Genomic DNA, 27,650 nt, shown 5'->3' with positions numbered 1-27,650 from the left:
ATTGCTATCCTTGTGGGGACCAAAGAATTGATTCCCATCCAAAATCCTATTTCCCCTGACCCTCAAATCAAATTGTATTGGTCACATATACATGGTTAGCAGATTATGGGAGTGTAGCCAAATGCTTGTGCTTCTAGTTCTGATAGTGCAGTAATATCTAACAAGTAATCTAACAATTCCCCAACAACTACCTAATACACACAAATCTAAAGGGGTGAATGAGAATATGTACATGTAAGTATATGGATGAGCGATGGCCGAGCGGCATAGGCAAGGTGCAGTAGATGGTATAGAGTACAGTATATACATGTGATATGAGTAATGTACGATATGTAAACATTATTAAAGTGGCTTTGTTTAAAGTGACTAGTGATCCATTTATTAGTGTCCAATGATTGGGTCTCAGTGTAGGCAGCAGCCTCTGAGTTAGTGATGGCTGTTTAGCAGTCTGATGGCCTTGAGATAGAAGCTGTTTTTCATTCTGTCCGTCTCAGCTTTGATGCACCTGTACTGACCTCGCCTTCTGGATGATAGCGGGGTGAACAGGTAGTGGCTCGGGTGGTTGTTGTCCTTGATGATCTTTATGGCCTTCCTGTGACATCGGGTGCTGTAGGTTTCTTGGAGGGCAGGTAGTTTGCCCACGGTGATGCGTTGTGCAGACCGCACCACCCTTGCCTTGCGGTTGAGGCCGGTGCAGTTGCCGTACCAGGCGGTGATACATCCCGATAGGATGCTCTCGATTGTGAATTGGTTAAAGTTTGTCAGTGTTTTAGATGACAAGCCACATTTTTGTCAACCTCCTGAGGTTGAAGAGGCGCTGTTGCACCTTCTTCACCATACTGTCTGTGTGGGTGGACCATTTCAGTTTGTCTGTGTTGTGTACGCCCAGGACCTTAAAACTTTCCACCTTCTCCACTGTTGTCCCTTCGATGTGGATAGCGGGATGCTCCCTCTGCGTTTCCTGAAGTCCACGATCATCTCCTTTGTTTTGTTGATGTTGAGTGAGAGGTTGTTTTCCTGACACCACACTCCGAATGCCTTCACCTCCCCCTGTAGTCTGTCTCGTCGCTGTTGGTAATCAAGCACACTACTGTTGTGTCGTCTGCAAACTTGATGATTTGATTTGGGGGTGTGGCCACGCAGTCGTGGGTGAACAGAGAGGAGAGGGCTGAACACACACCCTTGTGGGGCCCCAGTGTCGATGGTCAGCAAAGTGGAGATGTTGTTTCCTACCTTCACCACCTGGGGGCGGCCTGTCAGGAAGTCCAGGACCCAGTTGACAGGGCGGGGCTGAGACCCAGGTGAGCTTGGAGGGTACTATGGTGTTGAATGCTGAGCTGTAGTCAATGAACAGTGTTCTTACATTGGTATTCCTCTTGTCCAGATGGGATAGGGCAGTGTACAGTGTGATGGCGATTGCGTCATCTGTGGACCTGTTGGGGCGGTATGCAAACTGAAGTGGGTCTAGGGTGGCCGGTAAGGTGGAGGTGATATGATCCATGACTGGTCTCTCAAAGCACTTCATGATGACAGAAGTGAGTGCTATGGTGCGGTAGTAATTTAGTTAAGTTATCTTTGCCTTCTTGGGTACAGGAACAATGGTATCCATCTTGAAGCATGTGGGGACAACAGACTGGGATAGGGAGAGATTGATATGTTTGTAAACACACCAGCCAGCTGGTCTGCGCATGTTCTGAGGACGTGGCTAGGGATGCCGTCTGGGCCGGCAGCCTTTCGAGGGTTAACGCGGTTAAATGTTTTACTCGCGTCGGCCACGGAGAACGAGGGGTTTGGGACGCATTCTTTGGCACTGTATTATCTTCAAAGCGGGCAAAGAAGTTGTTTAGTTTGTCTGGAAACGTGACGTCAGTGTCCGTGACGTGGCTGTTTTTGTAGTCCGTGATTTCCTGTAGACCCTGCCACATACAAAAAAAAGTATTTAGTCAGCCACCAATTGTGCAAGTTCTCCCACTTAAAAAGATGAGAGAGGCCTGTAATGTTCATCATAGGTACACTTCAACTATGACAGACAAAATGAGAGAAAAAAAATCCAGAAAATCACATTGTAGGATTTTTTATGAATTTATTTGCAAATTATGGTGGAAAATAAGTATTTGGTCACCTACAAACAAGCAAGATTTGGCTCTCACAGACCTGTAACTTCTTCTTTAAGAGGCTCCTCTGTCCTCCACTCGTTACCTGTAGTAATGGCACCTGTTTGAACTTGTTATCAGTATAAAAGACACCTGTCCACAACCTCAAACAGTCACACTCCAAACTCCACTATGGCCAAGACCAAAGAGCTGTCAAAGGAGAATTTCCAAGGGGTGTACTGTTTTTTTTTAAAATATTTATTTTCTAATATTTTTTTTAACATGTTTTTTTTGTGTGTGTGTGTTAGAATTGCTTTTCGATATGTTGTACATAGTTATTTGCACTGCTGTATATAGTTATAGGTCATTTTACCAATTCAGCCACTTGGGTACATTTGGGCAACTTGTGTGGGACACCTGGGTGACTTCATGCTAAATGTCATGTAGCTCACCCATTCCTGACGTTATCAGTCTGAAACTTTGCACACCTACAGTTGCCCTCTGGTGTTATCCATCAAAATGATCTCCAGCATCCTATCTGACTGTGTGGCTATTCTAGTACATGTGATAGATGATGCTACAACAATAAAAAACAGAAAACATATGCTCTTTCTTTTCTTCCACCAGATCTACTGTGTTATATTCTCCTACATTCAATTAACATTTCCACAAACTTCAGAATGTTTCCATTCAAATGATACCAAGAATATGCATATCCTTGTCTCTGGGGCTGAGCTTCAGGCAGTTAGATTAGGGTATGTCTTCAGGTGGAAATTGAGAACAAAGGGATGCAGCCATAACAGGTTTTAACAAGACATTTGTGGAGTGGTTGAAAAACTAGTTTTAATGACTCCAACCTAAGTGTATGTAAACTTCCGACTTCAACTGTACAACTACATTGAAAACAGGAAATAGGCCTAAAATATTAAAGATAAGATCCCAAAAGAATACAAAACAGGAGGATTTTTAAATGTTTTAAATGTTATTTAACCTTAGTTGTAAACAAAATGGAGTCGTGGTTAAAAGCTTATTTTAAATGCAAATAAATAAATAAATACAACTATTTTGAAAACAACATGAGGCCTAGGCTTTAGATAAGAGCCCAGAGTCATAAATCAGTAGGCTGGGGGGGCTAGGAACCAAAACACTCGCATTTGCGACCCTTTGACTTAGAGCGTGACACATTTTCTTCTCGGTTGCTAGGGTGCCAGTAATGATTATTTTTACTTTTTTGTGTTCGTTTTTGGTTCACAATGTGCTTATTTTTTCAAACAGTAATGTGCCAACTGACCAAAAATAAACCACATGAAAGTATCTGCCTGTCCCTGTTTTGCTATCGGCTGCTAAGTGAGCCTACTGTAGACAGAAGAAAGAGAGGTCTTATAAGCTCAACCATATGACCGTTGTGTGAAAAATACAGTTTTCAAACTAATGTTGTTCTAGTTAACATACAGCCGGAAGGAACTATTGGATATAAGAGCAATGTCAACTTACCAACATTACGACCAGCAATACAACTTTCCCGAAGCGGATCCTCTGTTCACACCACCACCCAGAACAAAGGTTCTAATCCCAGTAGCCGACCCAAAACAACGGCGCTGCAGAAGGGGCAGAGGGAGTGGCCTCCTGGTCAGGCTCCGTAGACGTGCACATCGCTCCCAAGTATACTACTTGCCAATGTCCAGTCTCTTGACAACAAGGTAGACAAAATTTGAGCAAGGGTTGCCTTCCAGAGAGACAATAGAGTTTGTAACATTCTCTGGTTCAAGGAAACATGGCTCTCTCGGGATATGTTGTCAGAATCGGTTTAGCCACCGGGCACCATGCATCGCGCCGACAGAGAAACATCTCTCTGGGAAGAGGAAGGGTGGGGGTGTATGCTTCATGATTAACGACTCATGGTGTAATCATAACAACATACAGGAACTCGAGTCCTTCTGCTCACCCGACCTAGAAGACCTTGCCCTTTTGGCCCTGAGGCACAGTCACGCCTGCAGTAATGAACTGTGGCATATGAACACCACTGGGGGCACAGGTAGAGCGGGCAGCTTGGCACCGGGGGCTCCCAGTCGGAGTCGCTATCACTGTGAAAGAAAACATTAAAAAAATATTTGTATTGTATGAGCCTTTTATCATCACATAAAATAAACAGATGTATTGTATAGAGCAGAGGGAACAGTCACTAAGGTGAAGTGCTGTTCCATTCAACTCCGTGCTGTAATGTGTTCTAATGTGTTCTAATGTGTGCTGTAATGTGTTCTAATGTGTTCTAATGTGTGCTGTAATGTGTTCTAATGTGTTCTAATGTGTGCTGTAATGTGTTCTAATGTGTGTTCTAATGTGTTCTAATGTGTGCTGTAATGTGTTCTAATGTGTTCTAATGTGTGCTGTAATGTGTTCTAATGTGTGTTCTAATGTGTTCTAATGTGTGTTCTAATATGTGTTCTAATGTGTGTTCTAATATGTGTTCTAATGTGTGCTGTAATGTGTTCTAATATGTGTTCTAATGTGTTCTAATGTGTGTTCTAATGTGTGTTCTAATATGTGTTCTAATGTGTTCTAATATGTATTCTAATGTGTGTTCTAATATGTGTTCTAATGTGTGTTCTAATGTGTGCTGTAATGTGTTCTAATGTGTGTTCTAATGTGTGTTCTAGTATGTGTTCTAATGTGTGTTCTAATGTGTGTTCTAATATGTGTTCTAATATGTGTGTTCTAATGTGTTTTAATGTGTTCTAATGTGTTTTAATATGTGTTCTAATGTGTTTTAATGTGTTCTAATGTGTTTTAATATGTGTTCTAATGTGTTTTTATGTGTTTTAATGTGTTTTAATATGTGTTCTAATGTGTTTTAATATGTGTTCTAATGTGTTTTAATATGTGTTCTAATGTGTGTTTAATGTGTTCTAATGTGTTCTAATATGTGTTCTAATGTGTGTTCTAATATGTGTTCTAATGTGTGTTCTAATGTGTTCTAATATGTATTCTAATATGTGTTCTAATGTGTTCTAATGTGTGTTCTAATGTGTTCTAATATGTATTCTAATGTGTTCTAATATGTATTCTAATATGTGTTCTAATGTGTTCTAATGTGTGTTCTAATATGTGTTCTAATGTGTGTTCTAATGTGTGCTGTAATGTGTTCTAATGTGTGTTCTAATGTGTGTTCTAGTATGTGTTCTAATGTGTGTTCTAATGTGTGTTCTAGTATGTGTTCTAATGTGTGCTGTAATGTGTTCTAATATGTGTTCTAATGTGTGCTGTAATGTGTTCTAATATGTGTTCTAATGTGTGTTCTAATATGTGTTCTAATGTGTGTTCTAATGTGTGTTCTAATGTGTGCTGTAATGTGTTCTAATGTGTGCTGTAATGTGTTCTAATGTGTGTTCTAATGTGTGTTCTAATATGTGTTCTAATGTGTTCTAATATGTATTCTAATGTGTGTTCTAATATGTGTTCTAATATGTGTTCTAATTAAGCAATAAGGCACGAGGAGGTGTGGTATGTGGCCAATATACCACGGCTAAGGGCTGTTCTTAAGTACGACGCAACGTGGAGTGCCTGAATACAGCCATTAGCCGTGGTATATTGACCATATATCACAAACCCCTGAGGTGCCTTATTGCTATTATAAACTGGTTACCAACGTAATTAGAACAGTAAATTTTTTATTGCGCATACCAGTGGCATACGGTCTGATACACCACAGCTTTCAGCCAATCAGCATTCAGGGCTCGACCCGCTCAGTTTATAATGTGTTCTAATCAGTTGCAATTTTAGCATATAAATCTTGGTGGGGCAAACTAACAATATTTTTTTTAGATGCATGCCAGCAAAGCCACTACACAACACTAAACAATACATTAATTGCACTATAACGGTGACAAACGGTGCCCACAAACTGTTAAACCTACATAAAGCTGTCCCAAAAGCAGAGTCCCAACACCTTACCACTGCTACACCTGGCTATCAGATGAGCCGTGTTTGGCAGCCTCATTTACTGCCTTTAAAAAAAGCATAGCTGATATGGCTGACTTGCTTAAACAAATGTGGTTTCTACTGTCAATTGAGATGTACAAACTATGGCATAAGGGGACAACGAGTGGGTAAGAAGCAATCCGTACTTTCGATTTAGACATTAACGAGCGAGCTAGGACGGACGTAGTCAACTATTTGTTCAGCACCTTTGAAATGTATCAGTGACAGAATTCAGAACATGGGCCGTTCTTACAATGTTCTTCCTGTACACCAAGTCAGAACCATAGGATAAATAAAGGGGGCATATAAAGCAGACAATGAAAGCTCTCACAATATTCTATGATCGCATTTCTCTAAAACAGGCTACAGGCTACATCTGCACCACCAAGTCAGAACAGTAGATGAAATTAAGAGGGGAAACGGCACCAAATTATAAGGGTGAGGCACATGGACTACGAACAGCTTACTACACAACATACACTTAGTATTACTTCCTTAGCTACAGTATACATATCTCCCTGGCATATTACATCATTTATGCAGCAGCATGTAAGAAATTTTTGGACCTTGTTGTGCTGTACTCACATGAACAAGAAGGTGGCGTGGTGGTTATTCGTGGCACAAATCTTATCATCAAACTTTGTCATTCTCTGGATTTATGCTGCTTTCAAGACAACTGTGAACTCTGGAAAAAACAAACAAGGTCAAATCGTGATGACATCAGTGATCTTCAGGTCGTAGCTCTAGAAAGAGGCCCGAGCTCCCAACTTTGGATGACCATTCAAAGGGTGTTTTCCCAGTTGGAGTTCGTTTTTTTGCCGAGTTCTGAGTTTCAAGTTGTTTTGAGCACTAGCAGAAGTTATGCTGGATTGACACAATGGCCAATGTTGAATGTTTATCCTTTTAAGCCTGGAAAAGAGACCCTTAAACCCAGATTGTGACCACACACCCACTCCACTGAATAGCAGGCGACTGATTGCTTTGCAATGCTTACAGTTAGCCACTGATTCCTTCCAAACCACTCATTGTTGAATTTGCGATTTCCAACTTGTTGTGTAATGTTTATGTCCAATGAACAATAAAAATCCCCAATACGTTTTTATCTAGTTTCTCTAGATTATTTTTCTTCATATTTCAAGGATTTGCCAGTAGATTGTCGACTTGATTCATGATGATGACTGCTAGCTAAGATTTTGAAAGTATGATGTCCAATCAAACCTGCTGTAGATATAACATGATTTGACGTAATTTTATCTGTGGCCAATGAGTCTTCTTGGATGGGCACTTCTAATGTAACTCTATGGCAGCACCCAAGGGGCTTGAATTTTCGAGCTCTCCCCTTAAATTTGGCAGTGATGTAGTGTCATGAGTGACAGAACACTGAGCCAATCACGGCACAACTAGAGAACATTATATTGTATTAATGCCCCCACACTAGAAAGACGGGGCTCAAAACAGTGGGGGGTTGCCACTGGTTCTAACATGTGTTTTAACATGTGTTTTAATATGTGTTTTAATATGTGTTCTAATGTGTTCTGTGTTCTAATGTGTTTTAATATGTGTTCTAATGTGTTTTAATGTGTTATGTGTTCTAATGTGTTTTAATGTGTTATGTGTTCTAATGTGTTTTAATGTGTTCTAATGTGTTTTAATGTGTTCTAATGTGTTCTGTGTTCTAATGTGTTTTAATGTGTGTTTAATATGTGTTCTAATGTGTTCTGTGTTTTAATATGTGTTCTAATGTTTTAATGTGTTCTAATGTGTTTTAATATGTGTTCTAATGTGTTTTAATGTGTTCTAATGTGTTCTAATGTGTTCTGTGTTCTAATGTGTTTTAATATGTGTTCTAATGTGTTTTAATGTGTTCTAATGTGTTTTAATATGTGTTCTAATGTGTTTTAATATGTGTTCTAATGTGTTTTAATATGTGTTCTAATGTGTTTTAATATGTGTTCTAATGTGTTTTAATGTGTTCTAATGTGTTTTAATGTGTTTTAATGTGTTCTAATGTGTTTTAATAATGTGTTTTAATGTGTTTTAATATGTGTTCTAATGTGTTTTAATATGTGTTCTAATGTGTTTTAATATGTGTTCTAATGTGTTTTAATGTGTTCTAATGTGTTCTAATGTGTTCTGTGTTCTAATGTGTTTTAATATGTGTTCTAATGTGTTTTAATGTGTTCTAATGTGTTTTAATATGTGTTCTAATGTGTGTTCTAATGTGTACTAATGTGTTTTAATATGTGTTCTAATGTGTTTTAACATGTGTTCTAATGTGTTTTAATATGTGTTCTAATGTGTTTTAATATGTGTTCTAATGTGTTCTGTGTTCTAATGTGTTTTAATATGTGTTCTAATGGGTTTTAATGTGTTCTAATGTGTTCTGTGTTCTAATGTGTTTTAATATGTGTTCTAATGTGTTTTAATATGTGTTCTAATGTGTACTAATGTTTTAATATGTGTTCTAATGTGTTCTAATGTGTTTTAATATGTGTTCTAATGTGTTTTAATATGTGTTCTAATGTGTTTTAATGTGTTTTATGTGTTCTAATGTGTTTTAATATGTGTTCTAATGTGTTTTAATATGTGTTCTAATGTGTTTTAATGTGTTCTAATGTGTTCTGTGTTCTAATGTGTTTTAATATGTGTTCTAATGGGTTTTAATGTGTTCTAATGTGTTCTGTGTTCTAATGTGTTTTAATATGTGTTCTAATGTGTTTTAATGTGTTCTAATGTGTTTTAATATGTGTTCTAATGTGTTTTAATGTGTTCTAATGTGTTTTAATATGTGTTCTAATGTGTGTTCTAATGTGTTCTAATGTGTTTTAATATGTGTTCTAATGTGTTTTAATATGTGTTTTAATATGTTTTAATATGTGTTTTAAAGTGTTTTAAAATGTAATTCTATGGTGTTATGCCTCCACGGTCATTCTAGGAATCTAACATCAATCCCAGTTAAATGACAGCTTGGAAACTGGACTCCTGTGTGGTCTCTCCCCAAGTCTCTAGGGTTCCCTAGACTAGGCTATTTTTTGCATCTGAAAATGGCACCCTATTGCCAGTGCTCTGGTCCAAAGTAGTGCACTATATAGGGAATACGGTGCCATTTTCAGATGCAGCCTATCTAGGCTTAGTGCTATTTCTGTCCCCCACCACCAACACCCCACAAACAATTTCTGGATATATTTTTTATTTGCGTCAGAGTCATTGCTTCACCTAAAAGGTGACTCTAATGTGGTCTCTTACTAGGTCTCCCTGGGCGGTGTATTACTGTGCCTTCACTGGCATGTCCCACAGCTCTCCACATATATCTTCCACCGTCTCAGGCCAGGAACATTATACATCAAACTACCACTGTCAAAATAAACCAACAGCACATGGTTACATTTTAGAGTAACATCGTGTCCCCCTGGAATGGTTTAGAAATGATGACATTCTGGCAACAGACAGACTAGCCGAGTAAGGACATGTTGAAGTCAACAAACATAGTGGGAATGTTGAGGTGGGGTAACAGCGTAGTGGGAATGTTGAGGTGGGGTAACAACATGGTGGGAATGTTGAGGTGGGGTAACAGCATAGTGGGAATGTTGATGTGGGGTAACAACATGGTGGGAATGTTGAGGTGGGAATGTTGAGGTGGGGTAACAACATGGTGGGAATGTTGAGGTGGGGTAACAACATGGTGGGAATGTTGAGGTGGGGTAACAACATGGTGGGAATGTTGAGGTGGGAATGTTGAGGTGGGGTAACAACATGGTGGGAATGTTGAGGTGGGGTAACAACATGGTGGGGTGGGAACAACATGGTGGGAATGTTGAGGTGGGGTAACAACATGGTGGGAATGTTGAGGTGGGGTAACAACATGGTGGGAATGTTGAGGTGGGGTAACAACATGGTGGGGTAACAGCGTAGTGGGAATGTTGAGGTGGGGTAACAACATGGTGGGGTAACAGCGTAGTGGGAATGTTGAGGTGGGGTAACAGCGTAGTGGGAATGTTGAGGTGGGGTAACAGCATGGTGGGGTAACAGCATAGTGGGAATGTTGAGGTGGGGTAACAACATGGTGGGGTAACAGCGTAGTGGGAATGTTGAGGTGGGGTAACAACATGGGGGGAATGTTGAGGTGGGGTAAAAACATGGTGGGGTAACAGCGTAGTGGGAATGTTGAGGTGGGGTAACAGCATAGTGGGAATGTTGAGGTGGGGTAACAGCATAGTGGGAATGTTGAGGGGGTAACAGCATAGTGGGAATGTTGAGGTGGGGTAACAGCATAGTGGGAATGTTGAGGTGGGGTAACAGCGTAGTGGGAATGTTGAGGTGGGGTAACAGCGTAGTGGGAATGTTGAGGTGGGGTAACAACATGGTGGGAATGTTGAGGTGGGAATGTTGAGGTGGGGTAACAACATAGTGGGAATGTTGAGGTGGGGTAACAACATGGTGGGGTAACAACATGGTGGGAATGTTGAGGTGGGGTAACAGCGTAGTGGGAATGTTGAGGTGGGGTAACAGCGTAGTGGGAATGTTGAGGTGGGGTAACAACATGGTGGGAATGTTGAGGTGGGGTAACAGCATAGTGGGAATGTTGAGGTGGGGTAACAGCGTAGTGGGAATGTTGAGGTGGGGTAACAGCGTAGTGGGAATGTTGAGGTGGGGTAACAGCGTAGTGGGAATGTTGAGATGGGTTAACAGCGTAGTGGGAATGTTGAGGTGGGGTAACAACATGCTGGGAATGTTGAGGTGGGGTAACAACATGGTGGGAATGTTGAGGTGGGGTAACAGAATGTTGAGTGGGAATGTTGTGGGGTGGGGTAACAACATGGTGGGAATGTTGAGGTGGGGTAACAACATGGTGGGAATGTTGAGGTGGGGTAACAGCGTAGTGGGAATGTTGAGGTGGGGTAACAACATGGTGGGAATGTTGAGGTGGGGTAACAGCGTAGTGGGAATGTTGAGGTGGGGTAACAGCATAGTGGGAATGTTGAGGTGGGGTAACAGCATAGTGGGAATGTTGAGGTGGGGTAACAACATGGTGGGAATGTTGAGGTGGGGTAACAACATGGTGGGAATGTTGAGGTGGGGTAACAATGGTGGGAATGGTGGGGTAACAGCGTAGTGGGAATGTTGAGGTGGGGTAACAACATGGTGGGAATGTTGAGGTGGGGTAACAACATGGTGGGAATGTTGAGGTGGGGTAACAACATGGTGGGGTAACAGCATGGTGGGAATGTTGAGGTGGGGTAACAACATGGTGGGAATGTTGAGGTGGGGTAACAGCGTAGTGGGAATGTTGAGGTGGGGTAACAACATGGTGGGAATGTTGAGGTGGGGTAACAACATGGTGGGAATGTTGAGGTGGGGCAACAACATAGTGGGATTGTTGAGGTGAGGGGGTAACAACATGGGGGAATGTTGAGGTGGGGTAACAACATGGTGGGGTAACAGCGTAGTGGGAATGTTGAGGTGGGGTAACAAGTGGGAATGGAGGGGGTAACAGCGTAGTGGGAATGTTGAGGTGGGGTAACAACATGGGGGAATGTTGAGGTGGGGTAAAAACATGGTGGGGTAACAGCGTAGTGGGAATGTTGAGGTGGGGTAACAGCGTAGTGGGAATGTTGAGGGGGTAACAGCGTAGTGGGAATGTTGAGGTGGGGTAACAGCATAGTGGGAATGTTGAGGTGGGGTAACAGCGTAGTGGGAATGTTGAGGTGGAGTAACAGCGTAGTGGGAATGTTGAGGTGGGGTAACAACATGGTGGGAATGTTGAGGTGGGGTAACAACATGGTGGGAATGTTGAGGTGGGGTAACAACATGGTGGGGTAACAGCGTAGTGGGAAATGTTGAGGTGGGGTAACAACATGGTGGGAATGTTGAGGTGGGTGGGGTAACAACATGGTGGGAATGTTGAGGTGGGTTAACAACATGGTGGGGTAACAGCGTAGTGGGAATGTTGAGGTGGGGTAACAATATGGTGGGGTAACAGCGTAGTGGGAATGTTGAGGTGGGGTAACAACATGGTGGGAATGTTGAGGTGGGGTAACAACATGGTGGGAATGTTGAGGTAACAACATGGGGGTAACAACATGGTGGGGGGGAATGGTTGAATGTTGAGGTGGGGTAACAACATGGTGGGGTAACAGCGTAGTGGGAATGTTGAGGTGGGGTAACAACATGGTGGGGTAACAGCGTAGTGGGAATGTTGAGGTGGGGTAACAACATGGGGGGAATGTTGAGGTGGGGTAAAAACATGGTGGGAATGTTGAAGTGGGGTAACAGCATAGTGGGGTAACAGCGTAGTGGGAATGTTGAGGTGGGGTAACAGCATAGTGGGAATGTTGAGGTGGGGTAACAACGTAGCGGAAATGTTGAGGTGGGGTAACAACGTAGTGGGAATTTTGAGGTGGGGTAACAGCGTAGTGGGAATGTTGAGGTGAGGTAACAGCATAGTGGGAATGTTGAGGTGGGGTAACAGGTTGCTAAAACTGCTAGATCTGTGTTATTTATATTACTATACTGAACAAAACTATAAATCAACATGTAAAGTGTTGGTCCCATGTTTCATGAGCTGAAATAAAAGATCCCAGAAATGTTCCGTCCACACAAAAAGCTTATTTCTCTCAAAGGTTGTGCACAAATTAGTTTACATCCCTGTTAGTGAGTATTTCTTCTTTGCCAAGATAATCCATCCACCTGACAGGTGTGGCATATCAAGAAGCTGATTAAACAGCATGATCATTACACAGGTGCACCTTGTGCTGGGGGACAATAAAAGGCCACTCTAAAATAAGCAGTTTTGCCACACAACACAATGCCACAGATGTCTCAAGTTTTGAGGGAGTGTGCGGTTGGCATGCTGACTGCAGGAATGTTCACCAGAGCTGTTGGCAGAAAATGTCATGTTAATTTCTCTACCACAAGCTGCTTCCAACGTCGTTTTAGAGAATTTGGCAGTACGTCCAACCAGCATCACAACCGCAGACCACGTGTAACCACGCCAGCACAGGACCTCCACGTCCGGCTTCTTCACCTGTGGGATCGTCTGAGACCAGCCACCCAGACAGCTGATGAAACTGTGGGATCGTCTGAGAACAGCCACCTGGACAGCAGATGAAACTGTGTGTTTGCACAACCAAATAATTTCTGCACAAACTGTCAGAAACCGTCTCAAGGAAGCTCATCTGTGTGCTCGTCGTCCTCACCAGGGTCTTGACCCGACTGCAGTTCAGCGTTGTAACCGACTTCAGTGGGGAAATGATCACCTTCGATGGCCACTGGATGAATCCTGGTTTGAACTGTACCGGGCAGATGGCTGACGGCGTGTATGGAGTCATGTGGACGAGAGGTTTGCTGATGTCAACATTGTGAACAGAGTGCCCGATGGGAGATGTGGCGATGGGGTTATGGTATGGGCTGGCATAAGCTACAAACAACAAACACAATTAGATTTTATCGATAGCAATTTGAATGAACAGATACCATGACGAGATCCTGAGGCCCGTTGTTGTGCCATTCATCTACCGCCATCACCTCATGTTTCAGCATGATAATGTACAGAACCATATTGCAAGGATCTGTAGACAATTCATGGAAGCTGAAAATGTCCCAGTCCTTCCATGGCCTGCATACTCACCAGACATGTCACCCATTGAGCATGTTTGGGATGCTCTGGAGCGACGTGTACAACAGCGTGCTCCAGTTCCCTACAATAATGTATCTAATGTATTTATTTCAATTGACCGATTTCCTTATATGAACTGTAACTCAGTAAAATCATGTTCATGTTGAGGTGAAGGAACACCGCATGACAGGCAGGTGTTTAGGAGACAAACAGACACTATTTCCCACAGTGTCATAGAAATTTAACAGGTTGCAAGACCCCCAAAATCCAGAACCTGTTTTGTGCTAACATTCCACTCCTTGTACTTCATTGCATTGCCAAACATGAAAAAAGAGTGGCAATGTTAGCACAAAACAGACTGTATTTCTCCAGGCTACTCCAAACCTGGGATATTAGGAAGGTTACTGCCATTTAGCCACCCTAGAAGCCAGGTTTCCCAAGCAGCTTCTCTTGTTGGAACCAAGATAAAGTGAAGAGAGAGCCAAACAGAAAGAAAGAGAGAAAGAAAGAAAGAAAGAAAGAGAGAGAGAGAGAAAGAAAGAGAGAAAGAAAGAAAGAAAGAAAGAAAGAGAGAGAGAAACACATTATTTTTGATTGTCCTAGGAAGTGAGTTCAAACATTGTGAGGGCCTTGTTACATTTTTCTCCAGTTGTTACAAAGATATCTACTGCCCTTTTTAGTCCGAGTCCCAATTGGCACCCAGAGTTCTGTGGTCTAAAGTAGTGCACTATATAGGGAATAGAGCTCTGGTCTAAAGTAGTGCACTGTATAGGGAATAGAGCCCTGGTCTAAAGTAGTGCACTATATAGGGAATAGGGCTCTGGTCTAAGGTAGTGCACTATATAGGGAATAGGGCTCTGGTCTAAAGTAGTGCACTATATAGGGAATAGGGTTCTGGAGTAGTAGTGTAGTAGTGTAAAGAAAATAGGGTACCTTTTGAGACCGAACCTTATTTGTCTGCCCAGTCTGGGATGTTGGCAACGGCCCCTCCTCTCCAGGAAAGTGAAAGAGGATTTAGCCTCAACAACCCAGCACCGTTGCAGTTCTTGATACAAACCGGTGCGCCTGGCACCTACTACCAAACCCCAGTCAAAGGCACTTCAATATGTTGTCTTCCCCATTCACCCTCTGAATGGTACACGAACACAACCCATGTCTCAATTGTCTCAAGGCTTAAAAATATTGATTTAACCACCTGTCTCCTCCTCTTCATCTACACTGATTGAAGTGGATTTAACAAGTGACATCAATAAGGGATCATACATTTCACCTGGATTCACCTGGTCATTCAGTCTGTCAAAGAAAGAGCAGGTGTCCTTAATGTTTTGTACATGAGTCTCAATTAGGCCTAATTGTTCTCGATCTGTCGTCTGTGTGCAGGTTGTGCAGTCTGACTCTGAAGAGGTTGGTGGTCCTGAGGGAGCTGGACAAGGAACTCATATCGGTGGTCATCGCTGTCAAGATCCAGGTAAAGATATGACCTTTCACACCACACCTGGCTGTAGGTACGGCAGGAACACACCTGGCTGTAGGTACGGCAGGAACACACCTGGCTGTAGGTACGGCAGGAACACACCTGGCTGTAGGTACGGCAGGAACACACCTGGCTGTAGGTACGGCAGGAACACACCTGGCTGTAGGTACGGCAGGAACACACCTGGCTGTAGGTACGGCAGGAACACACCTGGCTGTAGGTACGGCAGGAACACACCTGGCTGTAGGTACGGCAGGAACACACCTGGCTGTAGGTACGGCAGGAACACACCTGGCTGTAGGTACGGCAGGAACACACCTGGCTGTAGGTACGGCAGGAACACACCTGGCTGTAGGTACGGCACGAACACACCTGACTGTAGGTACGGCAGGAACACACCTGGCTGTAGGTAACGGCACGAACACACCTGGCTGTAGGTACGGCAGGAACACACCTGGCTGTAGGTACGGCACGAGCACACCTGGCTGTAGGTACGGCACGAACACACCTGGCTGTAGGTACGGCACGAACACACCTGGCTGTAGGTGTTACACCTCTTCACACACACACCTGGCTGTAGGTGACGGCACGAACACACCTGGCTGTAGGTACGGCACGAACACACCTGGCTGTAGGTACGGCACGAACACACCTGGCTGTAGGTACGGCACGAACACACCTGGCTGTAGGTACGGCACGAACACACCTGGCTGTAGGTACGGCACGAACACACCTGGCTGTAGGTACGGCAGGAACACACCTGGCTGTAGGTACGGCAGGAACACACCTGGCTGTAGGTACGGCACGAACACACCTGGCTGTAGGTACGGCACGAACACACCTGGCTGTAGGTACGGCACGAACACACCTGGCTGTAGGTACGGCACGAACACACCTGGCTGTAGGTACGGCACGAACACACCTGGCTGTAGGTACGGCACGAACACACCTGGCTGTAGGTACGGCACGAACACACCTGGCTGTAGGTACGGCACGAACACACCTGGCTGTAGGTACGGCAGGAACACACCTGGCTGTAGGTACGGCACGAACACACCTGGCTGTAGGTACGGCAGGAACACACCTGAGAATCAAGACTACATGAGTTACACACACAATCCAGGTAGACTGCATAAATGTCACACATCCTCTAAGACAAATGTTATCCAAGCTGACAGATGTGTTCCTATGTTTCACTTCCTGTACATTAGCTTGTTATCTGCTGGTTGACTTCACTTCCTGTACATTAGCTTGTTATCTGCTGGTTGACTTCACTTCCTGTACATTAGCTTGTTATCTGCTGGTTGACTGTTGGAGCTTAGCAAATGTTTTGCATTACATGAATGGTATCAATGGCTGTATTGACTGACAAACAGTCTGGTGATGTGTGATTCCTTTCCCTAGGGTTCCAAGAGGATCTTGAGGTCCCATGAGATAGTGCTGCCCCCTAGTGGCTCAGTGGAGACTGACCTGGCTCTCACCTTCTCACTGCAGGTAAAGAAAACACAAGGTCATTATATATTGTATATCAAGTCAGATTGCGCAACAACTCTGTCTCTGCTTGGTCGAGGAACTATGGGCGCATAGTAGTGACGCCACCTGTTTGGAAGACAATAGGATGAAAGCCTGAAAAATGGCATATTGAGAAATCATTAACTCTCCTGCGTCCCATGTTTTCCACTTAAGAACGATGTTGTTATAAACTGTGACCGATTCCTCTCTCCTCTATTTTCTTGTCTTTCATCCATCCTCAGTACCCTCACTTCCTGAAGAGTGAGGGTAACAAGCTCCAGATCCTGCTGCAGAGGAGGAAGAGATACAAGAACAGGACTATCCTGGGATACAAGACCCTGGCTGTAGGAACCATCGATATGGCTGAGGTAGGAACCATCGATATGGCTGAGGTAGGAACCATCGATATGGCTGAGGTAGGAACCATCGATATGGCTGAGGTAGGAACCATCGATATGGCTGAGGTAGGAACACAATGAGACAAGACCCTGGCTGTAGGAACCATCGATAGGGCTGAGGTAGGAACCATCGATATGGCTGAGGTAGGAACACAATGAGAGAAGACCCTGGCTGTAGGAACCATCGATATGGTTGAGGTAGGAACATAATGAGGGAAGACCCTGGCTGTAGGAACCATCGATATGGCTGAGGTAGGAACATAATGATACAAGACCCTGGCTGTAGGAACCATCGATATGGCTAAGGTAGGAACCATCGATATGGCTGAGGTAGGAACCATCGATATGGCTGAGGTAGGAACCATCGATATGGCTGAGGTAGGAACCATCGATATGGCTGAGGTAGGAACCATCGATATGGCTGAGGTAGGAACCATCGATATGGCTGAGGTAGGAACCATCGATATGGCTGAGGTAGGAACACAATGAGACAAGACCCTGGCTGTAGGAACCATCGATATGGCTGAGGTAGGAACCATCGATATGGCTGAGGTAGGAACCATCGATATGGCTGAGGTAGGAACACAATGAGGGAAGACCCTGGCTGTAGGAACCATCGATATGGCTGAGGTAGAAACCATCGATATGGCTGAGGTAGGAACCATCGATATGGCTGAGGTAGGAACCATCGATATGGCTGAGGTAGGAACACAATGAGACAAGACCCTGGCTGTAGGAACCATCGATATGGCTGAGGTAGGAACCATCGATATGGCTGAGGTAGGAACCATCGATATGGCTGAGGTAGGAACACAATGAGGGAAGACCCTGGCTGTAGGAACCATCGATATGGCTGAGGTAGGAACCATCGATATGGCTGAGGTAGGAACCATCGATATGGCTGAGGTAGGAACCATCGATATGGCTGAGGTAGGAACCATCGATATGGCTGAGGTAGGAACCATCGATATGGCTGAGGTAGGAACACAATGAGGGAAGACCCTGGCTGTAGGAACCATCGATATGGCTGAGGTAGGAACCATCGATATGGCTGAGGTAGGAGCCATCGATATGGCTGAGGTAGGAACCATCGATATGGCTGAGGTAGGAACACAATGAGGGAAGACCCTGGCTGTAGGAACCATCGATATGGTTGAGGTAGGAACATAATGAGGAAGACCCTGGCTGTAGGAACCATCGATATGGCTTAGGTAGGAACCATCGATATGGCTGAGGTAGGAACCATCGATATGGCTGAGGTAGGAACACAATGAGGGAAGACCCTGGCTGTAGGAACCATCGATATGGCTGAGGTAGGAACCATCGATATGGCTGAGGTAGGAACCATCGATATGGCTGAGGTAGGAACACAATGAGGGAAGACCCTGGCTGTAGGAACCATCGATATGGCTGAGGTAGGAACCATCGATATGGCTGAGGTAGGAGCCATCGATATGGCTGAGGTAGGAGCCATCGATATGGCTGAGGTAGGAACCATCGATATGGCTGAGGTAGGAACACAATGAGAGAAGACCCTGGCTGTAGGAACCATCGATATGGTTGAGGTAGGAACATAATGAGGGAAGACCCTGGCTGTAGGAACCATCGATATGGCTGAGGTAGGAACATAATGATACAAGACCCTGGCTGTAGGAACCATCGATATGGCTTAGGTAGGAACCATCGATATGGCTGAGGTAGGAACCATCGATATGGCTGAGGTAGGAACACAACGAGACAAGACCCTGGCTGTAGGACCTTATTTTTGAAGGTCTCAACACACAGATGGCGTCCATGTTGTTTCTGTACTGTGGTGCATTTATGAACAAAATAACAGTTAACATGTCGTCCCCCCAACGATGATGCAGGGCCCCACTTGGGCCATTCGGTGTCATTTTGTGAAATGGCGGATCTCTATGGCAAGACGCATCGTTTACCCAAGCTTCGTTCAAATAGGGCCAGCGCTGTCTGAGATATCACGTGTGACTAACGCACTAACGGACAAAGACATATCCACAGTTCCCACCCCCAATTTCAACATGGGGGACACTTCATTATCCTCAGAAGCCTTTCTCCCGCCTCTCCTCGGGAACGGAGACCGCGGACTCTGACGACCCCATTCTGTCCCTCTGTAGATAACTCCAAACGCTCAGCTTAACCGTCTGTCTGAACAGCAGAAAGCCACACGGCTGCATGAAGGCAAAGTGTGGCTCTGTCTTAAACCCAAACCCTGTTACGTAATAGACTCTGTTTGACCCAGGTCCCAGGGGCCTGAGAGACTACAGTTGAGCTGTTACGTTATAGACCGTCTCTGTTTTGACCCAGGTCCCAGGGGCCTGAGAGACTACAGTTGAGCTGTTACATTATAGACCGTCTCTGTTTTGACCCAGGTCCCAGGGGCCTGAGAGACTACAGTTGAGCTGTTACGTTATAGACCGTCTCTGTTTTGACCCAGGTCCCAGGGGCCTGAGAGACTACAGTTGAGCTGTTACGTTATAGACCGTCTCTGTTTTGACCCAGGTCCCAGGGGCCTGAGAGACTACAGTTGAGCTGTTACGTTATAGACCGTCTCTGTTTTGACCCAGGTCCCAGGGGCCTGAGAGACTACAGTTGAGCTGTTACGTTATAGACCGTCTCTGTTTTGACCCAGGTCCCAGGGGCCTGAGAGACTCAGTTGAGCTGTTACATTATAGACCGTCTCTGTTTTGACCCAGGTCCCAGGGGCCTGAGAGACTACAGTTGAGCTGTTACGTTATAGACCGTCTCTGTTTTGACCCAGGTCCCAGGGGCCTGAGAGACTACAGTTGAGCTGTTACGTTATAGACCGTCTCTGTTTTGACCCAGGTCCCAGGGGCCTGAGAGACTACAGTTGAGCTGTTACGTTATAGACCGTCTCTGTTTTGACCCAGGTCCTAGGGGCCTGAGAGACTACAGTTGAGCTGTTACGTTATAGACCGTCTCTGTTTTGACCCAGGTCCCAGGGGCCTGAGAGACTACAGTTGAGCTGTTACGTTATAGACCGTCTCTGTTTTGACCCAGGTCCCAGGGGCCTGAGAGACTACAGTTGAGCTGTTACGTTATAGACCGTCTCTGTTTTGACCCAGGTCCCAGGGGCCTGAGAGACTACAGTTGAGCTGTTACGTTATAGACCGTCTCTGTTTTGACCCAGGTCCCAGGGGCCTGAGAGACTACAGTTGAGCTGTTACGTTATAGACGTCTCTGTTTTGACCCAGGTCCCAGGGGCCTGAGAGACTACAGTTGAGCTGTTACGTTATAGACCGTCTCTGTTTTGACCCAGGTCCCAGGGGCCTGAGAGACTACAGTTGAGCTGTTACGTTATAGACCGTCTCTGTTTTGACCCAGGTCCCAGGGGCCTGAGAGACTACAGTTGAGCTGTTACGTTATAGACCGTCTCTGTTTTGACCCAGGTCGCAGGGGCCTGAGAGACTACAGTTGAGCTGTTACGTTATAGACCGTCTCTGTTTTGACCCAGGTCCCAGAGGCCTGAGAGACTACAGATGAGCTGTTACGTTATAGACCGTCTCTGTTTTGACCCAGGTCCCAGGGGCCTGAGAGACTACAGTTGAGCTGTTACGTTATAGACCGTCTCTGTTTTGACCAGGTCCCAGGGGCCTGAGAGACTACAGTTGAGCTGTTACGTTATAGACCGTCTCTGTTTTGACCCAGGGGCCTGAGAGACTACAGTTGAGCTGTTACGTTATAGACCGTCTCTGTTTTGACCCAGGTCCCAGGGGCCTGAGAGACTCTGTCTGTTTAATAACAAGCACACATAGAGCTGAGAGGAGGAAGTGAGTGAGATAGATAGATAGATAGATAGATAGATAGATAGATAGATAGATAGATAGATAGATAGATGAGTGAGTGAGTGAGTGAGTGAGTGAGTGAGTGAGTGAGTGAGTGAGTGAGTGAGTGAGTGAGTGAGTGAGTGAGTGAGTGAGTGAGTGAGTGAGTGAGTGAGTGAGTGAGTGAGTGAGTGAGTGAGTGATAGATAGATAGATAGATAGTGAGTGAGAGTGAGTGAGTGAGTGAGTGAGATGAGATAGAGAGTGAGATAGAGAGTGAGATAGAGATGAGATAGAGAGTGAGATAGATAGATGAGATAGTGAGATGAGATAGAGAGTGAGATAGATAGAGAGTGAGTGAGGTGAGTGATAGATAGTGAGTGAGTGAGATAGAGAGTGAGATAGATAGAGAGTGAGTGAGTGAGGTGAGTGAGTGTGATATTATTCTCAGGACCATGTTTGTTGGAATTGAACAGAAATAGAATAGTTACTTTTGGGACTTTGAAGATTGCAACAGCAGAGAGAGACAGATGATCTGATAACAGAGGGAGAGGGAGGGAGGGAGAGGGAGAGAGATTATTCTCAGGAACATGTTTGTTGGAATTTAACAGAAATAGAATAGTTACTTTTGGGACTTTGAAGATTGCAACAGCAGAGAGAGACAGATGGTCTGATAACTGGAAAGATACTTTCATTAAAATGGTGGTTCTCTCAGCAATGTATTCATCTAGCCCTCCCTCTCTCTCCTTCTCCTCCCACCTCCCTCTCTCCTTCTCCTCCCACCTCCCTCTCTCCTTCCCTTCCCCATCTCCCTCTCTGTCCTTCTCCTTTCCTCCCCCACCTCCCTCTCTCCATCCCTCCCCTGCATATCCCCCTCTCCTTCCCTTCCCCACCTCCCTCTCTGTCCTTCTCCTTTCCTCCCCCACCTCCCTCTCTCCTTCCCTCCCCTGCATATCCCTCTCTCCTTCCTTCCCCCGGCACCTCCCTCTCTCCTTCCCTCCCCTGCACATCCCTCTCTCCTTCCTTCTCCTTCCTTCCCCCGCACCTCCCTCTCTCCTTCTCCTTCCCTCCCCCACCTTCCTCTCTCTCCTTCCTTCCCCCACACCTCCCCCTCTCTCTCCTCCTCCTTCCCTCCCCCTCTCTCTCCTTCTCCTTCCCTCCCCCACCTCCCTCCCTCCTTCCCTCCCCTGCACATCCCTCTCTCCTTCCTTCCCCCGCACCTCCCTCTCTCCTTCTCTCCCCTGCACATCCATCTCTCCTTCCTTCTCCTTCCTTCCCCCGCACCTCCCTCTCTCCTTCTCCTTCCCTCCCCCCACCTTCCTCTCTCTCCTTCCTTCCCCCACACCTCCCCCTCTCTCTCCTTCCCCCTCCCTCCCTCTCTCTCCTTCTCCTTCCCTCCCCCATACCTCCCTCCCTCCTTCCCCTGTACCTCCATCCCTCTCTCTCCTTCTCCTTCCCTCCCCCATACCTCCCTCTCTCCTTCTCCTTCCCTCCCCAATACCTCCCTCTCTCCTTCTCCTTCCCTCCCCCACACATCCCTCTCTCCTTCCCTCCCCCACACATCCCTCTCTCCTTCCCTCCCCCACACCTCCCTCTCTCCTTCCCTCCCCACACCTCCCCTCTCCTTCCCTCCCCCGCACCTCCCTCTCCTTCTCTTTCCCATGCACCTCCCTCTCTCCTTCTCTTTCTCTCCCCCACCTCCCTCTTTCTCCTTCTCTTTCTCTCCCCCACCTCCCTCTTTATCCTTCTCTTTCTCTCCCCCACCTCCCTCTTTCCCCTTCTTATTCCCTCCCCCATACCTCCCTCTCTCCTTCTCTTTCCCTCCCCCATACCTCCCTCTCTCCTTCTCCTTCCCTGCCCCACACCTCCCTCTCTCCTTCCCTCCCCCGCACCTCCTTCTCTCCTTCTCTTTCCCTCCCCCACCTCTCTTTCTCTTTCCCTCCCCCCACCTCCCTCTCTCCTTCTCTTTCCCTCCCCCACCTCCCTCTCTCCTTCTCTTTCCCTCCCCCACCTCCCTCTCTCCTTCTCTTTCCCTCCCCCACCTCCCTCTCTCCCTCTCTTTCCCCTCCCCCCACCTCCCTCTCTCCTTGTCTTTCCCTCCCCCCCCACCTCCCTCTCTCCTTGTCTTTCCCTCCTCCCACCTCCCTCTCTCCTTGTCTTTCCCTCCCCCCACCTCCCTCTCTCCTTCTCCTTCCCTCCCCCGCACCTCCCTCTCTCCTTCTCTTTCCCTCCCCCACCTCCCTCTCTCCTTCTCCTTCCCTCCCCTGTACCTCCCTCTCTCTCCTCTCCTCTTCCTTCCTTCCCTCCATCTCCTTCTCCTTCCCTCCATCTCCTTCTCCTTCCCTCATCCCCCCTCCCTGTCTCTCTCTTCTTCTATCATCGCTCTCCCTCCTCCGTCTCTCTGCCCCCACCAGGTGATGCAGCACCCTACAGAGGGGGGCCAGGTTCTGTCTCTGTACAGTAACCAGAAGGAGATGCTGGGTAAAGTAGCAGATATCTGGATCTTCTCACTGTCCAGTCAGCCCATAGACTACGAGGAGGCCGCTCTGCAGGAGGGAACCAAGATCAAATGCTCAGGTATGTTTCAGCACAGGATGGCTCGGTTCGACGTAGGTTAGCTCTGAGGCATGGCTTTCAGACTCCTAAGTTGTTAGGACACCAGTCTGGGTTAACAGCATAATCCCATCATAATCAGCCGTCCTTCAGCCAGCCAGGCATGTGGAGGAGAACGGAGGCTAAGTTGAAGTCAGTGAGCTCATAGACCACGAAGAGGCTGCTCTGCAGGGGGGAACAATGATCAAATATTCAGGTAGGTTTCTACTCAGGTACGGGTTTAACTCAGGTACGCTGTGACACAGCGAGGCTCTGCTTTAGTACGGGTTAACTCAGGTACGGGTTAACTCAGGTACGGGTTAACTCAGGTACGCTGTGACACAGCAAGGCTCTGCTTTAGTACGGGTTAACTCAGGTACGGGTTAACTCAGGTACGCTGTGACACAGCAAGGCTCTGCTTTAGTACGGGTTAACTCAGGTACGGGTTAACTCAGGTACGGGTTTAACTCAGGTACGGGTTTAACTCAGGTACTGGTTTAACTCAGGTATGGGGTTAACTCAGGTACGGGTTAACTCAGGTACGGGTTAACTCAGGTACGGGTTAACTCAGGTACGCTGTGACACAGCAAGGCTCTGCTTTAGTACGGGTTAACTCAGGTACGGGTTAACTCAGGTACGGGTTTAACTCAGGTACGGGGTTAACTCAGGTACGGGTTAACTCAGGTACGGGTTTAACTCAGGTACGCTGTGACACAGCAAGGCTCTGCTTTAGTACGGGTTAACTCAGGTACGGGTTAACTCCGGTACGGGTTAACTCAGTACTGCTCAGCCCAAGTTAGCTTTGAGACATGGCTGTAAAGGCAGTACGACTCCAGAACGAAACGTTCAAAGTTCTTGACATTTTCCTCATTGACTGACCTTCATGTCTTAAAGTAATGATAGAATGTCGGTTCTCTTTGCTTATTTGAGCTGTTCTCGGCGTAATATGGACTTGGTCTTTTACGAAATAGGGCTATATTCTGTATACCACCCCTACCTTGTCACAACACAACTGATTGACTGAAACGCATTAAGACGGAAAGAAATGCTGAAAATTAACTTAACGAGGCACACCTGTTGAGGTGTCACCATTCCAGGTGACTACCTCATGAAGCTGGTTGAGAGAATGCCAAGAGTGTGCAAAGCTGTCATCAAGGCAAAGGGTGGCTATTTTGAAGAATCTCAAATATAAAATATATTTTGATATTTAACACCTTTTTGGCTACTACATGATTCCATATGTGTTATTTCATAGTTCTAGTTATTCTACAATGTAGAAAATAGTAAAAATAAAGAAAAACCCTTGAATGAGTAGGTGTGTCCAAACTTTTGACTGGTACTGTACCTCAGTACTGAACCTCATGAACCACACTACTGAACCTCATGAACCACACTACTGAACCTCATGAACCACACTACTGAACCTCATGAACCACACGACTGAACCTCATGGACCACACTACCGAACCTCATGAACCACACCACTGAACCTCATGAACCACACTACTGAACCTCATGAACCACACTACTGAACCTCATGGACCACACTACCGAACCTCATGAACCACACTATTGAACCTCATGAACCACACTACTGAACCTCATGAACCACACTACTGAACCTCATGAACCACACTACTGAACCTCATGAACCACACTACTGAACCTCATGAACCACACTACTGAACCTCATGAACCACACCACTGAACCTCATGAACCACACTACTGAACCTCATGAACCACACTACTGAACCTCATGGACCACACTACCGAACCTCATGAACCACACTACTGAACCTCATGGACCACACTACTGAACCTCATGAACCACACTACTGAACCTCATGAACCACACTACCGAACCTCATGAACCACACTACTGAACCTCATGTACCACACTACTGAACCATATGTACCACACTACTGAACCTCATGTGCCACACTACTGAACCTCATGTACCAGACTACTGCTTGTGAAATCTGAAAGCTGATGAATAATTTGACAGCCCTGGCAGCCTGTGATGTGATATTCTTCAGTTCAGCAGCAGTAGGTTAATGTGTGGTGTGTGTGTGTGTGTGTGTGTGTGTGTGTGTGTGTGTGTGTGTGTGTGTGTGTGTGTGTGTGTGTGTGTGTGTGTGTGTGTGTGTGTGTGTGTGTGTGTGTGTGTGTGTGTGTGTGTGTGTGTTGTGCTCCAGATAACTACTCGGAGGAGGAGTATGAGAGTTTCTCTTCAGAGCAGGAGGCCAGCGACGACGCTGTTCAGGGTCAGGTCAGTACAAATATAACACTGTCCTCTACTCAGTCCTCTATGAAGACATTCAGAAAGGACTCCTCTGTCCCCTACACTGTCCTCTACTCAGTCCTCACTGGAGACATTTAGAAAGGACTCCTCTGTCCCCTTACACTGTCCTCCTCACTGGAGACATTTAGAAAGGACTCCTCTGTCCCCTACACGGTCCTCCTCACTGGAGACATTTAGAAAGGACTCCTCTGTCCCCTACACTGTCCTCTACTCAGTCCTCTATGAAGACATTCAGAAAGGACTCCTCTGTCCCCTACACTGTCCTCTACTCAGTCCTCTATGAAGACATTCAGAAAGGACTCCTCTGTCCCCTACACTGTCCTCTACTCAGTCCTCACTGGAGACATTTAGAAAGGACTCCTCTGTCCCCTTACACTGTCCTCCTCACTGGAGACATTCAGAAAGGACTCCTCTGTCCCCTACACTGTCCTCTACTCAGTCCTCTATGAAGACATTTAGAAAGGACTCATCTGTCCCCTTACACTGTCCTCCTCACTGGAGACATTTAGAAAGGACTCCTCTGTCCCCTACACTGTCCTCCTCACTGGAGACATTCAGAAAGGACTCCTCTGTCCCCTTACACTGTCCTCCTCACTGGAGACATTTAGAAAGGACTCCTCTGTCCCCTACACTGTCCTCCTCACTGGAGACATTTAGAAAGGACTCCTCTGTCCCCTACACTGTCCTCCTCACTGGAGACATTCAGAAAGGACTCCTCTGTCCCCTACACTGTCCTCTACTCAGTCCTCTATGAAGACATTCAGAAAGGACTCCTCTGTCCCCTTACACTGTCCTCTACTCAGTCCTCTATGAAAACATTTAGAAAGGACTCCTCTGTCCCCTACACTGTCCTCCTCACTGGAGACATTTAGAAAGGACTCCTCTGTCCCCTACACTGTCCTCCTCACTGGAGACATTCAGAAAGGACTCCTCTGTCCCCTACACTGTCCTCTACTCAGTCCTCTATGAAGACATTCAGAAAGGACTCCTCTGTCCCCTACACTGTCCTCTACTCAGTCCTCTATGAAAACATTTAGAAAGGACTCCTCTGTCCCCTACACTGTCCTCCTCACTGGAGACATTTCAAGGACCTCTGTCCCCTACACTGTCCTTATCACTGGAGACATTTGGTTGATCCTCTGTCCCCCTACACTGTCCTCCTCTGTCATTTAGAAAGGACTCCTCTGTATATGGTTGTCCTCCTGCCTGAAGACATTCTGTCTGTGAGTGTTTCTACTGTATATGGTTGATAACCTGCCTGTGTCTCTGTCTGTTTCAGGACCTGGAGGATGATGAGTATGAGGTGAGGAAGCCTAAGAAGCAGAGAAGGTCCATCGTAAGAACTGCTTCAATCACCAGGGTAAGAGACGGGGAGGAAGGAGACCCTTGTGTGTATGGTCATCATGCTATGCCCAGCGCAAGCTAAAGTTGATATAGGTTTTTACTGTGAAAGTATCATTCACAATGTCTCAGCAGTGTTGTTGTTGTTGTTGTTGTTGTTGTTGTTGTTGTTGTTGCTTTTCTGTCTTAAGATGCTGGTGAATTGACAGCACTTGTTCCTTTTCCTTTACGTTGGTTGTTGACTGTAGTCGAGCTCTAGGGCTCCATCTACTGGGGTGTATTCATTAGTGTACACTGTAACAAAACATTTAGCATTTTTTTTTTTTTTTTGGTACTGTATATCTATTGGACAAATTCAGGTCCATGTTTTTAATTTGGAACGCCGTTTGGGTCTTTGAGTGTCAAGTGTGTTTACAAGTGTGTTTACAATACCGCGTTGGTAATAAAGCATCATTTGTTCAACCTCAACTTCTGGGGTAGCTAGCTTTAGCTTGGTTCCTAGTTAGCACCAATACAACCAGCCTGAAAACAATGACCGGT

General features: G+C 45.8%; 1 protein-coding gene across 4 annotated transcripts in view; it reads left to right on the top strand.

Moving 5' to 3' along the window:
• LOC112255839 (phosphofurin acidic cluster sorting protein 2-like) overlaps positions 1-27,650 on the top strand; it is a 153,207-nt gene that overhangs the window by 98,609 nt on the left and 26,948 nt on the right. For 3 of the 4 annotated variants that reach the window (XM_042325135.1, XM_042325134.1, XM_042325133.1), the window contains exons 2-7: positions 15,067-15,154; positions 16,565-16,654; positions 16,915-17,040; positions 23,288-23,450; positions 25,663-25,736; positions 27,049-27,129. In XM_042325135.1, coding sequence (XP_042181069.1) covers positions 15,067-15,154; positions 16,565-16,654; positions 16,915-17,040; positions 23,288-23,450; positions 25,663-25,736; positions 27,049-27,129 — 622 coding nt within the window. Of the gene's footprint in view, positions 1-15,066; positions 15,155-16,564; positions 16,655-16,914; positions 17,041-18,743; positions 18,792-23,287; positions 23,451-25,662; positions 25,737-27,048; positions 27,130-27,650 lie in introns of those variants that run through there. The other variant, XM_042325136.1, reaches the window with a different exon arrangement.

This window comes from Oncorhynchus tshawytscha, linkage group LG08 (genome assembly GCF_018296145.1).
Source record: "Oncorhynchus tshawytscha isolate Ot180627B linkage group LG08, Otsh_v2.0, whole genome shotgun sequence".
NCBI lineage: Eukaryota > Metazoa > Chordata > Actinopteri > Salmoniformes > Salmonidae > Oncorhynchus > Oncorhynchus tshawytscha.
This window is presented reverse-complemented; position numbering and strand designations above follow the sequence as displayed.